This window comes from Oryzias latipes, chromosome 1, assembly GCF_053564925.1.
Source record: "Oryzias latipes strain Hd-rR chromosome 1, Olatipes_Hd-rR_3.1".
Lineage (NCBI taxonomy): Eukaryota > Metazoa > Chordata > Actinopteri > Beloniformes > Adrianichthyidae > Oryzias > Oryzias latipes.
Genome location: NC_136237.1, coordinates 34818376 through 34833107, shown reverse-complemented (window position 1 = coordinate 34833107; position 14732 = coordinate 34818376). Strand labels below are relative to the sequence as shown.

At 39.1% G+C, this 14732-nt stretch overlaps 1 protein-coding gene across 2 annotated transcripts; it reads right to left on the bottom strand.

Annotated features, from left to right (window-relative positions):
- Window positions 1–509: 509 nt before the first annotated feature.
- LOC101169661 (E3 ubiquitin-protein ligase pellino homolog 1) lies at window positions 510–12341 on the bottom strand. 2 transcript variants are annotated; one of them, XM_004065674.5, is made up of 7 exons: window positions 12064–12341; window positions 7531–7708; window positions 3957–4086; window positions 3634–3735; window positions 2784–2981; window positions 2496–2684; window positions 510–1891 (listed from the first exon to the last, which is right to left on the bottom strand). In XM_004065674.5, the coding sequence occupies exons 2-7, from the start codon at window positions 7668–7670 to the stop codon at window positions 1325–1327; spliced, it is 1326 nt and encodes a 441-aa protein (XP_004065722.1). In that variant the 5' UTR covers window positions 7671–7708; window positions 12064–12341; the 3' UTR covers window positions 510–1324. The 2 variants fall into 2 exon arrangements, with proteins under 2 accessions (XP_004065722.1, XP_011471765.1); XM_011473463.4 differs by having other exon boundaries at window positions 12068–12341.
- Between the last annotated feature and the right edge of the window lie 2391 nt (window positions 12342–14732).

The window sequence follows — 14732 nt, the reverse complement described above, 5'->3', positions numbered from 1 at the left end:
TGTCAGTAATTTTAATATAAATATTGGACAAAGATCACTTCAGGTAACAGAACATGCAGTTTTTGATCATTACATTGATAATTGTAATCTGAACTGTTGGAAAAACAGCCTCCATTTTGTTTTACTTTCTTTGTTGACTTTAGAAACATGTTAAAATCTCTGTTTAAATGCCTCTTCTGCTTCTGCTCTGATGAAACAGGATGCAGTTTCTAGAAAGGTCCCGTTTTGTGACAATTCTTTTGCTTAGTTGCGTCTTGGAGTCTCCCATGGATCTATTTTTGCCCAAAAGTTTATGTGAACTTTGACCTGAGCGAGTCATGTTAGGCCTGCCCTTTTGCAGTTTCTTTTATAACTTCCTGGTTGAGTCTTTGTGTAATTGGGCCAGTCTGCATATTTCTAGGAAAGGTTTTCCATCCTTTTGGGTTTATTTCATGTTCTGTGTCTTTGTGATCTTTCATGCAAAGAAACAAACAAAATGATAACGTTTATCTAGAAGGAAACAAACTGTGTCAAAACCTCAGCAGTGTTTTTTATTGTTTTCCGTTGGTACAAAAACAGTCTGAGGCAAAACTGCATAGCTGTGATAACAAACCAAGAGTCATACATAAACGCATTAAAATGACAAAAAGACAAAAAAGTCCATTAACTAGTGGTTAGGTCAAGAGGTGCCTGTTTAGTTAAAAAAAAACAATCTATCTTACTTTATTAAAAAGCTGAACTTCTAGAGAAGAAACAGTCACAGTTAAATGAAGATGAGTATCAGGAATGACCTCATGGGGGCTACTAGAGAACACTATACAGAGTTCAAAACTAAACAATGCTTGTTTAAAACACCTTTTACATTTTTGATTTGGTTGGAAGAAACAAAAAAACTCCTTTTCAGATACTTCCAGTCGCAAGCAGCTTCACAAGTTTCCCATAATGCACTTTTCATATGAATTAAGGTCAAAATGAATAGACAGATTAGGCAACAGTTTACCTGATTTCAGAGAAAGAAGATCCCAGAGTTTTGAGTTACATTTCACATTTTTTGACACTCCAGTGTTGTCCAGAAAATAGATTTTGTCAGATGTTTAGGAAAAACACAGGCAACTTTCCTGCTGTTGAACCGATTCACTAAAGAGGCACAAGAATAAATAGAGGAATTAAACTACAACTTTTGCCAAAAGGGCTTCCACCTGCAAACTGAGTTAAATAGAAGTACAAAAAAATCTGTCAGGAATCTACCAGATGAATGCACTTATTTGGAAATTTAAAAAAAAGGTTTACTTAAGTTACAGCCCCCTCCCTTTGTTGGTTAATGCTGTGAAGTCACAGGAGTTTTCTAGTCCAGCGGGCTTTGGAAGATGAGTCTGATGCAGGGCGTGTCGGCGCTCAGCGGCTGGATACAGAATGGGCAGGCCTGCGTGCCGTGCGGCAGCGGGATCTGACTCCAGTACGCCGCTGTCTTTTCAGAGCAGACATGTCCACACGGGACGAAGGCGTGGGTGGGGGGCTCCGCGTCCACGTAGAAGCCCGGCTCGCAGCCGAGCCACAACGGCACGTAGGGCCCCCTCGCCCGACACATGGGACACTCCCAATCCTGATGCTCCGCCTCATCCGCAGGGCTGCGGCGCCCCGCCCAGCCGTGGTACCCGTGCACGTGGCCACAGCGCAGATACACCCAGGGCTGCTTCTCCACCACCACGGCCTTGTGTCGTAGACTGGGGAAGGCCAAAGTGTTGAAACCCACGGGGCACTGCGGACGCCCGGCGTTGAGTTCCTGCCGCAGCGCCTCCAGGTGTTTGATGGTGGGGGTGAGGGCAAGTCCCTCCGCCGTGCGCCATAGCAGGGTGGCTCCACAGAGGTCGATCAGTGAGCCGTCCACCAGCTCATTGGACTCTGACTCCACCTGGATCAAACAGATCATGTAATTTACTCTTTAAGCCTCCATCCATCAATCTTTGGAACCATCTGAATCCTTTTCAGTGTCTGCGCCAACAGTCCCACCCACTAATCAGAGGCAACTTGCTAAAGAACTACTGCCGCACTGCAGAATCTATGTCCTAGAAAACAACAAGTTTTTGGTTTTAGCTAAAAACAGCATAATCATATTTAAAAAAACACTGGGAATGTTTTTTTTAAAATAGATTAAAAGATGATTAGAGTGGGTTCTATAAGAAAAAAAATGCAAATATGCCAAAAGTCTTCTAATTCCAGGACAAGGTTTGCAAAAACAAACAATAGGTTCACATAAAGATCAATAAAACAAATAATCAAGAATGAAATCTCAAAGGAGAACAGAGTTTTCCAACTTGCCTTCAGTTTTCCTATAGACCATGTGCTGAAAATTCTATTGTTCTGGCACAATTTGGTTCAGTATCAGGAAACGCAACTTTTTTCTGCAATTTTCCAAATCATGTTTTACCCCAAAACATAAGAGGGATTTCCTATTTGATTGTCATTTTGGACAATCAAAACCCCACAAACTGCACTTGTCTGTGCGTACCACTCACCATCTTCTCTCTGTGCTGTGATGATCTGGTCTCCCGGAGCGCAAAGACATTGCCGCACACAGAGATTTCCCTCCACAAACCGGGTTTGGAGTCCTGACTGAAGCCGTTGTGAGGATGCATCACCAGCACACCGTTGGTGGTCAGTCCATCCATCTGACCGTCCCGCATCCTCCACTTGGCTGCCTTCTCCTGTGAGGAACAAAACAGTTTTTTTCTTTTAGCACCATCAAACAGTTGATTAATTAGTAAATCACTCGATCGTTTGCTGCAGTGATCTGTTCGTCTGACCCCGAGGAAGATGTTTTTGGAGGAGTCGAAGCCTGCAGCGTAGATCCGAGCAGAGAAGGGAGGGTTTCTCTGGCAGATGATGCGGCAGGCGAAGCGGGAGATGGTGCTCTGAGTGGTTTGGTTGTCAGTGAGGATCTGCCCTCCAGGCAATGTATCAATCACCACGAAGTCAATAGGACTCTCTGTGGAACGACCGATCTGTAATTATTAGAACAGGAGAGCAAAGGCCTCACGTTTCTGTGTTTTAGTGGCATCTTGACAGGAGTTTACCAACCATAGATCTTCACAAATTACTGTTTATGCTCCAGAGACACCAGGAGGTTAAAACACTGTGACCCCCTGCGGACCCAGTCTTCACTTTCACATTCATGAGACCACGACGACACCAGCGCTCAATGTCAGTTTCAAAAGCTTGTAACAGAGATGAAAGTTTGTTTTCAGACAAAGAGCTTCAAGATTTCACCTTCCTCTAGTAAAGGGGCAGAGGTCAAAGTGTAAAACAAAGCCTAAAGAAAGGCAAACAGCTCTAAGGAAAATAAAAATGATAAAAAAAAAAAAAGAAAAACACAAATTATTAATCAACCTTCAGACGCAGAATCATGCTAAACGCACGAAACAAAATGCTTCTAACACTAAACTACATGATAAGGTAATTTAAAAAAGGCCAAACACTACGTTATTAATGCTAAAATCCTGAAATGAAATGCTAAGCTACATTCTAATGTGTCCTTCCTCCCTCTCCTGTCACACACTACAATCATGTAAATGTACATTTTGCATGCCATGCTAATAGAATGATTTTAGCTCAATGTTGGCATTATCCTCTCATGATGACCTAGATGCATCTCACCTGGAACATGTCGGTGTTGCTGTCATGTGTGTACTCCACCACCACCGTCTGCACTCGCGAGAGAGTGTATGAAATACTGTGCTGCTCCTTGTTGCTGACAGCCTAAAAAAATAAAAATAAAAGAGGGGGGGGGGGGGGCACAAAACTTCAAGATGTTAAAAGCATGAAACACACGAAGGGGTTGTTTTAATGTCTCACTATTCTTGTTAAAAATTCCATAGGCAGTTAGTGTGTAACGTAGCTTTCTACAGAGTGGTACTGATGATACATCTAAGAGCAAAGTAGAAAAACATTTCAGAATTCATTTATCAGTTGAGTTTTACCTTGACAGCCTGTGGCGTGCTGGATGTGTGAACTGTGCTGGGCTTCACGCCGTTGGCCTTGGTCCTACGACACAGCGCGAAGCGACTTTTCTGCCTCCCTTTTTCGCCACCGGGCAGAGAGCCGTTACATCTAGAGAGAACAGGCGCAAAATATTATACGGTTAAAAATGTGAAAAGGAAATTTGGATTTTATTCATCAAATTGACATTGTTTTTTTTTTCCTCCTTCAATTCTTAAATGTTTTTAGTCTGAGAATTACATTTACAGGCAGAGCCTGATGTCTCCATGAGTGTGTATGATATAGGCAGAATTTTTCTATGTCTGTTTTGGAGAAGTTTCAGCTTTGACAGTGTTCGTACATCCATATTTGGCCGTTAGCCTAAATTCAGGCTGACTAAACATACCTTGGACTGGTTAACACTTTATTTGAAAGAGTTTTAATCCGTTTCTGAAGGACTTTAGCAGTGTTTGGGAGGGCAAAAAGAGGCTACGACCAGAATTAAGAGCCGTGGTTATGAGGTTTACTATTGCTCAACTGGACCTCACTTAAATAAAATTGAAACAAAGATTAATACTTTCATTCTAATACTTTGAGCCCGTCTTAAAGTGCAGCGAGATTCAGCTGGGAGTGGATTTAGCTGAAGGTTGCCCTTTAGAGCCAATCTGCCGCCAGCCGAGGGTTGAACAAACACAGCTTCAGTTAAATATGGAGCCTTTCTTACTCTGGATAAGCACACTTCCTGCATTTGAGATACAGAGGCAAGCCCAGACCTCTGGAACAAGCTCTACTGCTAGACACAAAACTGGTGTTTTCACAGCCTACAGGCTCTTCAACATGAAACCAAAATGAGCGCGGTAACTGCAGGTTACAGTTTGTTTAAATCCACACGTAGACACAGTCCTGTGAAAGCAAACAAAAGGTTTGAAACCAGAGGAGCCGCAACTTTCCTGATGCCCCCTGACCTCCTGCAGCTAACGGGCTTCAGCCAGGAAGTCGTTTGGGGTCAAGTTTCTGAGCACTTTCCTGAGTTTAGATCGAAGGCGCCAAAAAAGAGCTGACGCTGAAGGACACGGCTCAGATCGACGGTTGTTCTCACAGTTAGGCGCTTCGTGCGGACTAATCCCAGGACTAAACTACCAGGTTTCAAACATGCATCAAGGTGTGGAGTATTTAGGTGAAAAACAAGAGGATCATTTTTTCTGTTTGAAGCCTGCTGGGGGGTTTCACCAGGAAAGAAGAAACGCCTTAAGACACACACTGTGCTAAATGATCAGACATCAAAGAGATCAACATGAATAATGTGATTTCCTGCCGAGCAGCACCACAGACATGAAGTCAGTCTGGGCTTTTTTTTACATTTGCCTGAAGTTTTTTTTTACCTTTGCGTCTTCAGGTCCGCAGCCTTTGCAGCACAAAAACCTTTTGTGAAAAGGAGTTTATGATCCTTGGAACTCACTGGAATAAATGAAATCATCTTTTCTTTTCATAGTTCTTGGGTTTGTTGGATAAAGTTACAGTTTTAATATCAATTAATCAAATCCATTCATAGTTTTTCTTTTAATTTCTTTAGTTAAGCAGAAGAATTACAATTTAGTTTATTATGAATAAAATAATTAATCATTGTAATAATATAAAATAAACCTTTGTTCATTTTAATATAAATACTTAAGTGAAAACTGTTTTATTGTAAAAGCCTTTCCAATGGTCTATTAATTATTATTATGCCGTTTTTATCCTCAAAAAAACCCTGTGTTGTTTTCTAGGACAAAGTTTCTGCAGAGCGACAATAATTAAGTAGAAAGTTGCATCTTGGTTGTGGGCGTAAATGTTGTTGCGGAGCAATCCCGCCCCCCTTCCCGTAACCCATAACTTATTTAAGCAGTTTCTTTTGTATTTTATTCTAGGATTTGAGCATTATTAGGCAGTGTTTGGCCTTTTTTAGTTACATTATGTAGTTTAGCATTGAAAGCATTTTGATTTTTGCATTAAGCATTATTCTGCACCTGAAGCTAGCTCGTCTGCTAGCTTACAGCCCCTCGCACCCCCAACCTAACATTCCCAATGCAATATTGGAGCCATCCAGCAGTACAGTTTTAAACGCTTCTGAAAATGGAGCAGAGCAGGGAGCTTGTGACCCACCCATCATAGTTTCTACGTAACAAATGTTATTTTTAAAACTGACTTTTTTTGTCTGCTCCTGATTCACAACGATTTGAAAAAAGAAATACTAAGAAATGCAATTTTAAGATTAATTTTTATTACATATTTCCTCCATCGTCGGAAAAATGCCACAAAAACACAATTTTCTTCAAAGCGGGTTTTTAAAATCTGATATTGGATAAACCAGATTGATGTTTAGGATCAATGCGTTAAGACGTTTCTGCAGATCCTGATGTTCTGTTGTGAGAAGGTGATGACCGGTTCTCCACCTGCTGCTGCTGTTCAGTCGAAAATGGGCGGAGCTGCAGCAATTTTTTGTTGATGTAGGTTGAAGATGCGTTCTACTGCAGTGATTCCCAAACCACGGGCCGCAGACCGGTACCGGTCCATGAGACAGTTGGTACCGAGCCACGAAGGGGGAAAAAAATAACTCAAATTTTTTATTTTGGAAAACTACTGGACTCTCCACCACATCCAACTCATTCTTGACATCTGTCAAGTCGCTCGGTAGTGTGTTGAAAATCCATCTGCTTCTTTCCTAAAGCGGCCGCCAAACTCTAAAACGACCAAGCTAGCAAAGTTTAGCTGAAGAGAGCAAGAGAGGAAACAGAAGAGCCTTCAACTTTAAAGAAAAAGAAAACTGCCTTTAACAGACAAAAACCAGGAGTCTTTACTGCAAATATGGATTTATTGAGACACTTGTTTCCACTCACTATGATAAAACAAATGCATAATATTCAGCTACTAGCTGTCTAATGTACGAGGACGCGGCTAACAAAGCTGTTCAAACTCTGGAAAATACCAGGTTTAGTCTCTGTTTTTCTTTGTATTTATCCGTCACACCTTAAAACTCTGAAAAGGCTGAAGTTGGCATCGGATTTTAGCTTCAACTTTGACAATTATGGGTAAAGGGAAAACTTGCGTCACAATTTAGGGATTCCTACATGAAATCTGGTGAACAAATAAACTTTAAACCAACTGTATTAACAGAAGATGGACTTTACCCTCAAAAGTTAAGAGAAATTAGAAGCTAAAATAATTCAAATTAAAATTAAAAAATCAGACGGCCACTTTAGCCTCATACAGGCCAGTCTGTGAGAATATTGTCCGACACTAAACCGCTCCGTGGCCTAAAGAAGGTTGAAGACCACTGTTCTGCTTAGTTTCTACAGGTGTACTTCCTCCTCCTCTCTCTTCCGAATTTGTTTAATTAAAGTTTAAACTTCATTTCCATGTTTGTGTTTGATTTTCTCGACCTGGATAACCAAACACTTTTTAATTGATCTAAACATCTTTGAGAAGTCAGAGCTTGCAGCTTCCTGTTCTCATGTTGGAGCCTCCTTATGTATTTTAATTTTGACAAAATAAGACAGACAGTGCGAAGTGGTTTAACCCCATGAGCAGCAGTCTTACCCCAGCACGATGAGCTCGCCATATTTGACTGGTGCTTTGGTGGACACCTTGGAGGTGGAGATGTTTTCCTGACCCAATGAGAACATCTGTGAAGCTTTCTCAGTGAAGAAAGTGTGAGGACTTTCCTGTGGCGTCACCATCAAAGCACCGCCATCAGCTCAGCTGCACAGCAGATCACCTGTGGACAAACATCAGATTCAAAAATCAACTCTCATGGTCTTAGCTGCTGACAAATGAGACATAAAACATCTTCATCTTTAGAGAACGTCACTTTAAATATTCTATTCAGAACTTAAAAATCGTCTTTTTGCATTCATAGAGGAGAACAAGAGGCCTTAAACACAACACCACTCAGAGCTACAATACACCCACAACGCCTTTGTGCGGCGAGCAAGCGGACCAAACAATGTAGGTATTCACTCCAGCACACTGAGTGGGGTTGTTAGGTGTAAAACAGTCGTTTGCATCCATGACTCACACGAGGAACACTGCAACTGATGTGAAAACACATTTATGTCCTCAAAAAAACAAACAAGCAGAGCATTCATTTAGCGACACGGCTCCACGTCACAAGGCTGAGGGGAAACCGTCACAACGTTAAACCGCGTCAAACTCTGCACTCATCTTAACCTGGGTTCAAATTTGTTTCTGGTTATTTAAAAAAAAAATTAAAAAGTCACCGCCAACAGGATTTTTAGAAGAGTTAGTTATGGTCAAATATTGAGGCCTTACTCTGTACTTTATTCTGAAAATATTGAGCTGATTTTCGACATAAAAGCTACTTTAATCAAACCTTTCTGCAAGTCTTTACCCTGGAGAAACCATGGGGTCAAAATTGTTTGCCATTCCCCCCCCTTTTTAAATTTTTTGGCGACTGTAAATTGCTGCCATCCAGAATGAACAAAGAAAATGATTGTTCTTGGGTTCTCCAGGGAAAAGTATTACTGACAGAAAGTTGATTCCAAAACCAATTGAAATACTACAATGAGCAGATTCAGAAAAAGTTTCCTTAATGTCGTCCAGACAATCATTAAAGAAAGCGTGTCTTACAGGAAATGAGACCAACAAACTCAGGACATTTGATGTGTCGACAAAAAAAGGGACAAAAGCAGGCTTCTGTTTTCAGGAAAAACTGAAACATGATTACGTTATTTACCCATAAATATTACCTTTTATCTTTTATTGCAGATAATTTTAGAAAACACTCAACTGATACAATCAGATTTTATGATTTTAATCCAAGAGAATAGATTCCCCCCCCCCCCCCCCCCCCCCAATGTACTGATCTGCACAAAGTTCGTAAGTGCACTGAGAAAGTTTCCAAACGTACTTTTGCTGCTCTAGATGTTTTTGTGTTCCCAGAATGTTCGACTTGTGGTTTTTACTGGTCTTGCTCAATATGTGCACTAAACACTGAACTGAGATTACCTGCAAGTAAACTGAGATCTTTGTTTTTAATGGAAATTGGGGTTTTTTAAGACCCACACCGATGAAAATCATGCTTTTGGTGTTTGTAACATGTACTTATGGCGTTTTTCTGACGATGGAGAACACGTCTAAAGAAAATTAAGCCTAAAATTGCATTTCTGAATATTTCTTTATTCGAATTGCTGTGAATCAGAAGCAGACGAAAAAAATAGTGATGGAAAAAAGGAGCTTATTTGTGACGAAGAAAAAAAGCAGGGCGGTCAACCTTCCCTCATTCTGATGCATTCGCTTGCAGACGACTAGATCCATGTATGTTTTTGTTTTCCTCATCTGAGCTGCTATCGGGCTAAAAACTGTAGGTCTGGATAGCTCCAGTTGTTGCTCAGCAGTTTTGTTGCATCGCTTATGTTAGGTTGTGGGTGTGAGGGGCTGTAAACTAGCCAGATAATGTGTAAACAGAGAGCTCTCAGAAATGCGGAGTTGAAGGGCGGTGGGCGCACTTTGTCCCAACGGCCCCGACTATCGGCAACAACTCAGAGTTGAATTGCTTTGAATAAAAACAGAACAATAATAATTAAAAGTAGGCCTGCACAATATACCGCAAATTTATCGTTATCGCAATATCCAGCTCTGCAATATGCATATCGCAAAAGACGGCGAATATCGCAATAAATCGCAAACCCAAAATGTGTTAAAACAATCTTCTAGCAGCTTGAAGCATTTAACGAATCAAATAAATCCCTTTATGCTTTGACCAATCAGATGGACGCCTTCCCATTGTTGACCAATCAGATGGAGGCCTATTATGTTAACCCCTGGTCCTGAAGAGCCTCAACCCTGCCTGTTTTCCAGCTCTCCGTAACCAGCTTGCTGTTGATTGGCTGACTCAAGTGATTTCACATCCTGATTGACTGATTTTGGTTATCATTATCGAGCAGTCTAGGGAGAATTGGAAAACAGACAGGGTTGAGGCTCTTGAGGACCAGGGTTAGCCACCCTGACGTTTGTCCCCCATGTCGATGAGGGTCATTTGGAGTATAATTTTTAAACTGTTGCAATGAAATGGGAATGATGTTTTTGTTTATTTTTCTATTTGTTTATTTACCGCAAATTTATCGTTATCGCAATATTGATCACTAATATCGCATATCGCAAGTTTTCCTCATATCGTGCAGCCCTAATTAAAAGACATTTGGATTTGGATATTTAGCAGCTTGTCAGAGTCCACTGCAACTCCTCTGCACAACAGTATATTTCAGGAAACTAAATAGGGTTCTTTGTCCACGAAAGAAAAAACACAAATCAATATCTGAGGATCAAACTAACATAAAATCTGCTTTGAAAATTGAAATTTTTTTAGTTTAAATGTGGTTTACCGTATGTTTTATAAGAACTTGAGAAAGTCTTGGTCTTTTTTCAGCAGCGCATCACAAACATTTGTTCAACTTACGTTCTTTATGCACATTTAGCAGTTACATTTTAGTCAGCAGTCATATGAATACTGAAATTAATTATTTTTTGCTCTTATTTTAAAGGCTTACAACAATAAAACTTAGGAGGTTAAGATAAAATATTTTACTTTAGTAGTAAAAAGTTACTTCTATTTGAACTTATTTATTATAAATGCTTTTGAAGACAGCTTGCTTCAAGAATGACCTTTATCATAGCCGAACAAAGATGAATAAAAATGAATAAAAAATGAAGTGCTATTGTCCTTTAAATCAAACGTATGCATATAAGACTTTAGGAATGTCTGACTACATTTTTTAGCTTGAATTTCCCTAATTTCAGCTCATTTTCTGGGACATCTTTTAGCTGAAACCTTTGTCCTAGCATGAGTAAACAGCAGCTGATGACGCACAACTGTGAGTACCATAAAACAGAGCAATCAGCCCAAAACGCCGCCTCCTCCTCCACCTCCTCCTGTGTGTGCGCCTCACACACATCCAGAGCCTGACCAGCTCTCCACCCACACGATGACTGCAACTCACCACCGCTCTGAGAAACATTTGGTGAACCGCTGTTTTACTGCTCCGATTTATGGCTTTGAACCGTCATTGGGTTCACAATTTGCTTCCTGAAGAATTCTGGGAAATGCTTTTAAAGCATTTCCATCAATTGGTCTCAAAATGACAAATTGTTCCTCTCCATTTTTAAACAGCATAATTACTTTCCCCAGTGGATTCATAAGAAAGTGGGCCTGGAATTTCCTGACAGCTGACAGGTTGAAGGTCTTCACCCTTTTTTTGCTGCTTCGTTTAAAACCACTTTAGTTGTGTTGTAGGTCAATCTTTAGTTAAGCTTGGCATGCCAGCCTAGATCTGACTTCTGCAGACAGTCAGACAAAAGCGCAAAGGCCAAAGTTTTAGAATAATAAAAAAGGGGACAAAAGCAGCATCTGTGGGGGCAGATGCTTTGGTGAGGATGGGGTGTTAATCATTTTGCTATGCAGAACAAAGGAGACCAGCTGGGCTCCACAGACAAGGCAGAGCAACCACAACCGAGAAGGATCAGCCAAATAAGAAACCCATAGGCTTTAAAACCCAACTATTCACATTCGGAATCCCCAAATAAAGCGTAACAAAATGTTGTTGTTTTTTTAAACATAAATATACTTCACATTCACAACTACTTTACACCTCAAGTTTGATTCAGAGTCAGTTGAGAAGCAAATACAAAAGAAAGTTTAAGCATTTCAGGAAAAATAACATTCATTAAAATTTTGATTTTATAACAGCTATATAATAAACCTGTAGGAAGGAAAATGTGTAGCTTTAAGAAACATCACGGTTAATCGAAACTACAAAGACGTTTTTACATAAATCCCCTATGAAAATTTTAAAACGAAACAACTTTAGGGATCCAAAGGAAATTAAATAATCTCCCGTTTACAACAAGTTTATTCTTGAATTAGTGTTAATAGACACCAGTAAGCTAGCGTTAGCAACTGACAAAAACTAAGCTAAGCTCTGAAAAGTTTTTGGTCCAGTACAACAGCAGCTAAAAAGGACATTTACACAATTTTTGTTCTTAAAGCCACCAACATTCTCCCAAAAAAAAACTTTTAGACAAACAAAGAATAAGAAACTTAAATATTAAACTCACCTACGTTTTTTTTAATGTTCAAAGTACTCCAAATTTCTTCGGTGACTGAAGGAGCGATAAAGACGGTGCTTCAATTTTAAAAAGAAGGTTTAAAAAAGTCGTTCTTCATGAACAATTTTAAATGCACGCCACAACTAAAAACAAAACAAATAATAAACTCCGACGTCCTTTCTTCTCTTTGAGCGGCTGTAAGTTTCTGTCCCGTCTCTGCTCTTCTTCTTGGTGTTTACTGGCGGCACAATGCCAAACGGAATGGTGCACTTCCGCCACCTAGCGGTAGGAGTTGGGACCGAGCTTACCTCGTCAGAAAGGTTGGTTAATTTTTGAAAGATTTGAACTGAAAATATATTTTTAATTTGAACAAGAACACCAATAAAATAATACAATTTTAAATCAATCAATGACTTATATTAATTAATGTATTTTTTTAAAAAGTACTTAAAATAAAAAATTAAGACATTTTTGTTATTTTTTTAAATGGAATAACATTTAATTGAACTTGAATAGAAACAGAGAGATCAAAGCTGACATTTTTTAAATCAATAAATGACAATTATTGATTGACAATTGACAAATGATAAATAAAAATAAACATTGTTAATAAAGAAAAATATATAATAAAAATAACACATTTTTTTACGAGAAACAGCAAAACTAAATTAATAAACGGTCACCATACCAAGGGTTCCAGTTCAAATCATGGCGGGTGTAGACTTTGCATTAATATATATGAGTTTCATTTGTGGTACTTCTTCTGTACAGTAAAAAAAACAAAAACAAAACATGTTTCATAGTTTTAAATGGGTTTTCTAACCTCCCACCCATCCGTTCCACAATGCCAGCTTTTGCTCTTCTTTAATGGGGTTACTACATAAGTCTATTTAAGTTGACCTTGAAGAACACTGTGTAGTACTTTTACATCCTAAGTATCAGTGTTAATCACTGTCTTGTATTCATTCTGCCCAGAATTATGACATTTCACTGAATCACATTTAGGTTTCCTCTCGCTTAATTGTGTTTTCCTTTTTATTTTGGAGGGAAAACTGTGTTTTTCTTTGACTAAAAAGAAAGTTGTCATTATTTCCAAACATAAATGTTTTTTTAATTGTCCACAATAGACTAACACATAAGGGGGGGGGGGTAATTTTTTAACTCAGCCCTGTCTGTTTTTGCTCCCGTTTGACCTTCCATCTTGCCAGTAATCACTGTTCTAACAGAATTCCCACAACTGACGAGCTTCCTGATTTTTTTTTAGGAAATTACAACAGAGGCTGTGTGGATGTTTCAGGTTATTGTGACAAAAGTCATCACAAGATCATGAGCCAAAAGAAAACATAGGAACCTGAGCTGTAGTATAAAAAGCAAAAATGCTTTGGTGTTGTGCAGTAAACTGTGTGCAAACATGCAGAGCAAGAAGAACCAGCGTGGCAACAGAAAACGTCACAGCAACGGACTTACGTACCTATGGTGGCATGAAGAATACACAATGTTCCACAAAGATCAGATTAACATGATTAACTGGAGAGACAGAAAGCAGCTCAAATATTACAGTTTAGAAAATCGACTTTGACTTAAAACTATTGAAATTGAGTCTGGCTAAAAATAGACCTGAACAGTTTAAATTACTTAGATATCATGCTTGGAGAAAACTTTTCTAAATCTTAATTTTTCCAAAACATTGACCAATAAGTGTGATTCACAACATAATTGATGTCTGACGATACGATTCATTGAGATCGGTTCTTTTCGAATGGTCCCCTTTGATCCGAGTCAGTGACCTAAAATCGATCCAGGACATACTGAACAGTGCATGTGAAGTTTTCCAGATTACTTCTCTTTCTTGTAAGAAAATCAAGTGTAAATTAGATGTCTGTACAAACAAAATAATAGTTTTTTGAGGAAAAAATGCACCTTTGCAATAATCTCAAACAACAAAAAGATTTTTAATATTCCATTTAGCTTTACTTGAACTTGTCAATTAAAAATGCAACAGTGTTGGAATCATATATTTTAACATTCAATTTTCATTGTTGCTTTATTTATTGCTTATTTATGGCTGACTTTTTTTCCGGCGACATGTAGTTTATGTTAAACCCATCGATCGGACTCTGTCTCCCCCTGCTGACCACAAATAGAAATGCAACTCAGGTTTCTAGGTGTAGTTTTGTTTTGCCTTAACCCTTGTGCTATCTTAGATGACCCCACCCTTACTTTGGAGTGTTCTCCCTACCATGACAAAGGTGGATAAAGGTGGAAAGATTTCATGTAATCCATGGACACCAGTGTATGGAGTCCCATACTGTTCATATAGGACTCCATGTAATCATAGTACAATTATAGTCTTAAAGAAATGTGCATGCCTAGCTATGAGGAAATATGCTTCTTCATCTCTTTTCTCCTTTTCTTTTTCATTATTGGGCGCCAGATGGCTTTGACCTTTTTTGCTCAAGTTCCTGACGTTTTAGGCATTTGGCAATAAACTTCCCCACCAAAGGCGTCAAGTCCATCGACTAAACCAAATGTCTCCGTTTTGTGTTCTTTTCATTTGGCCATTTCACACAAAATGTAACCCAAAAAAATTATTTTTTTATACCTATATTAAAATTTAGATCATATAATGTCACGATATGACTGACTTTAAAAAAGGTTTCATAAAGTAGATTCCCCAG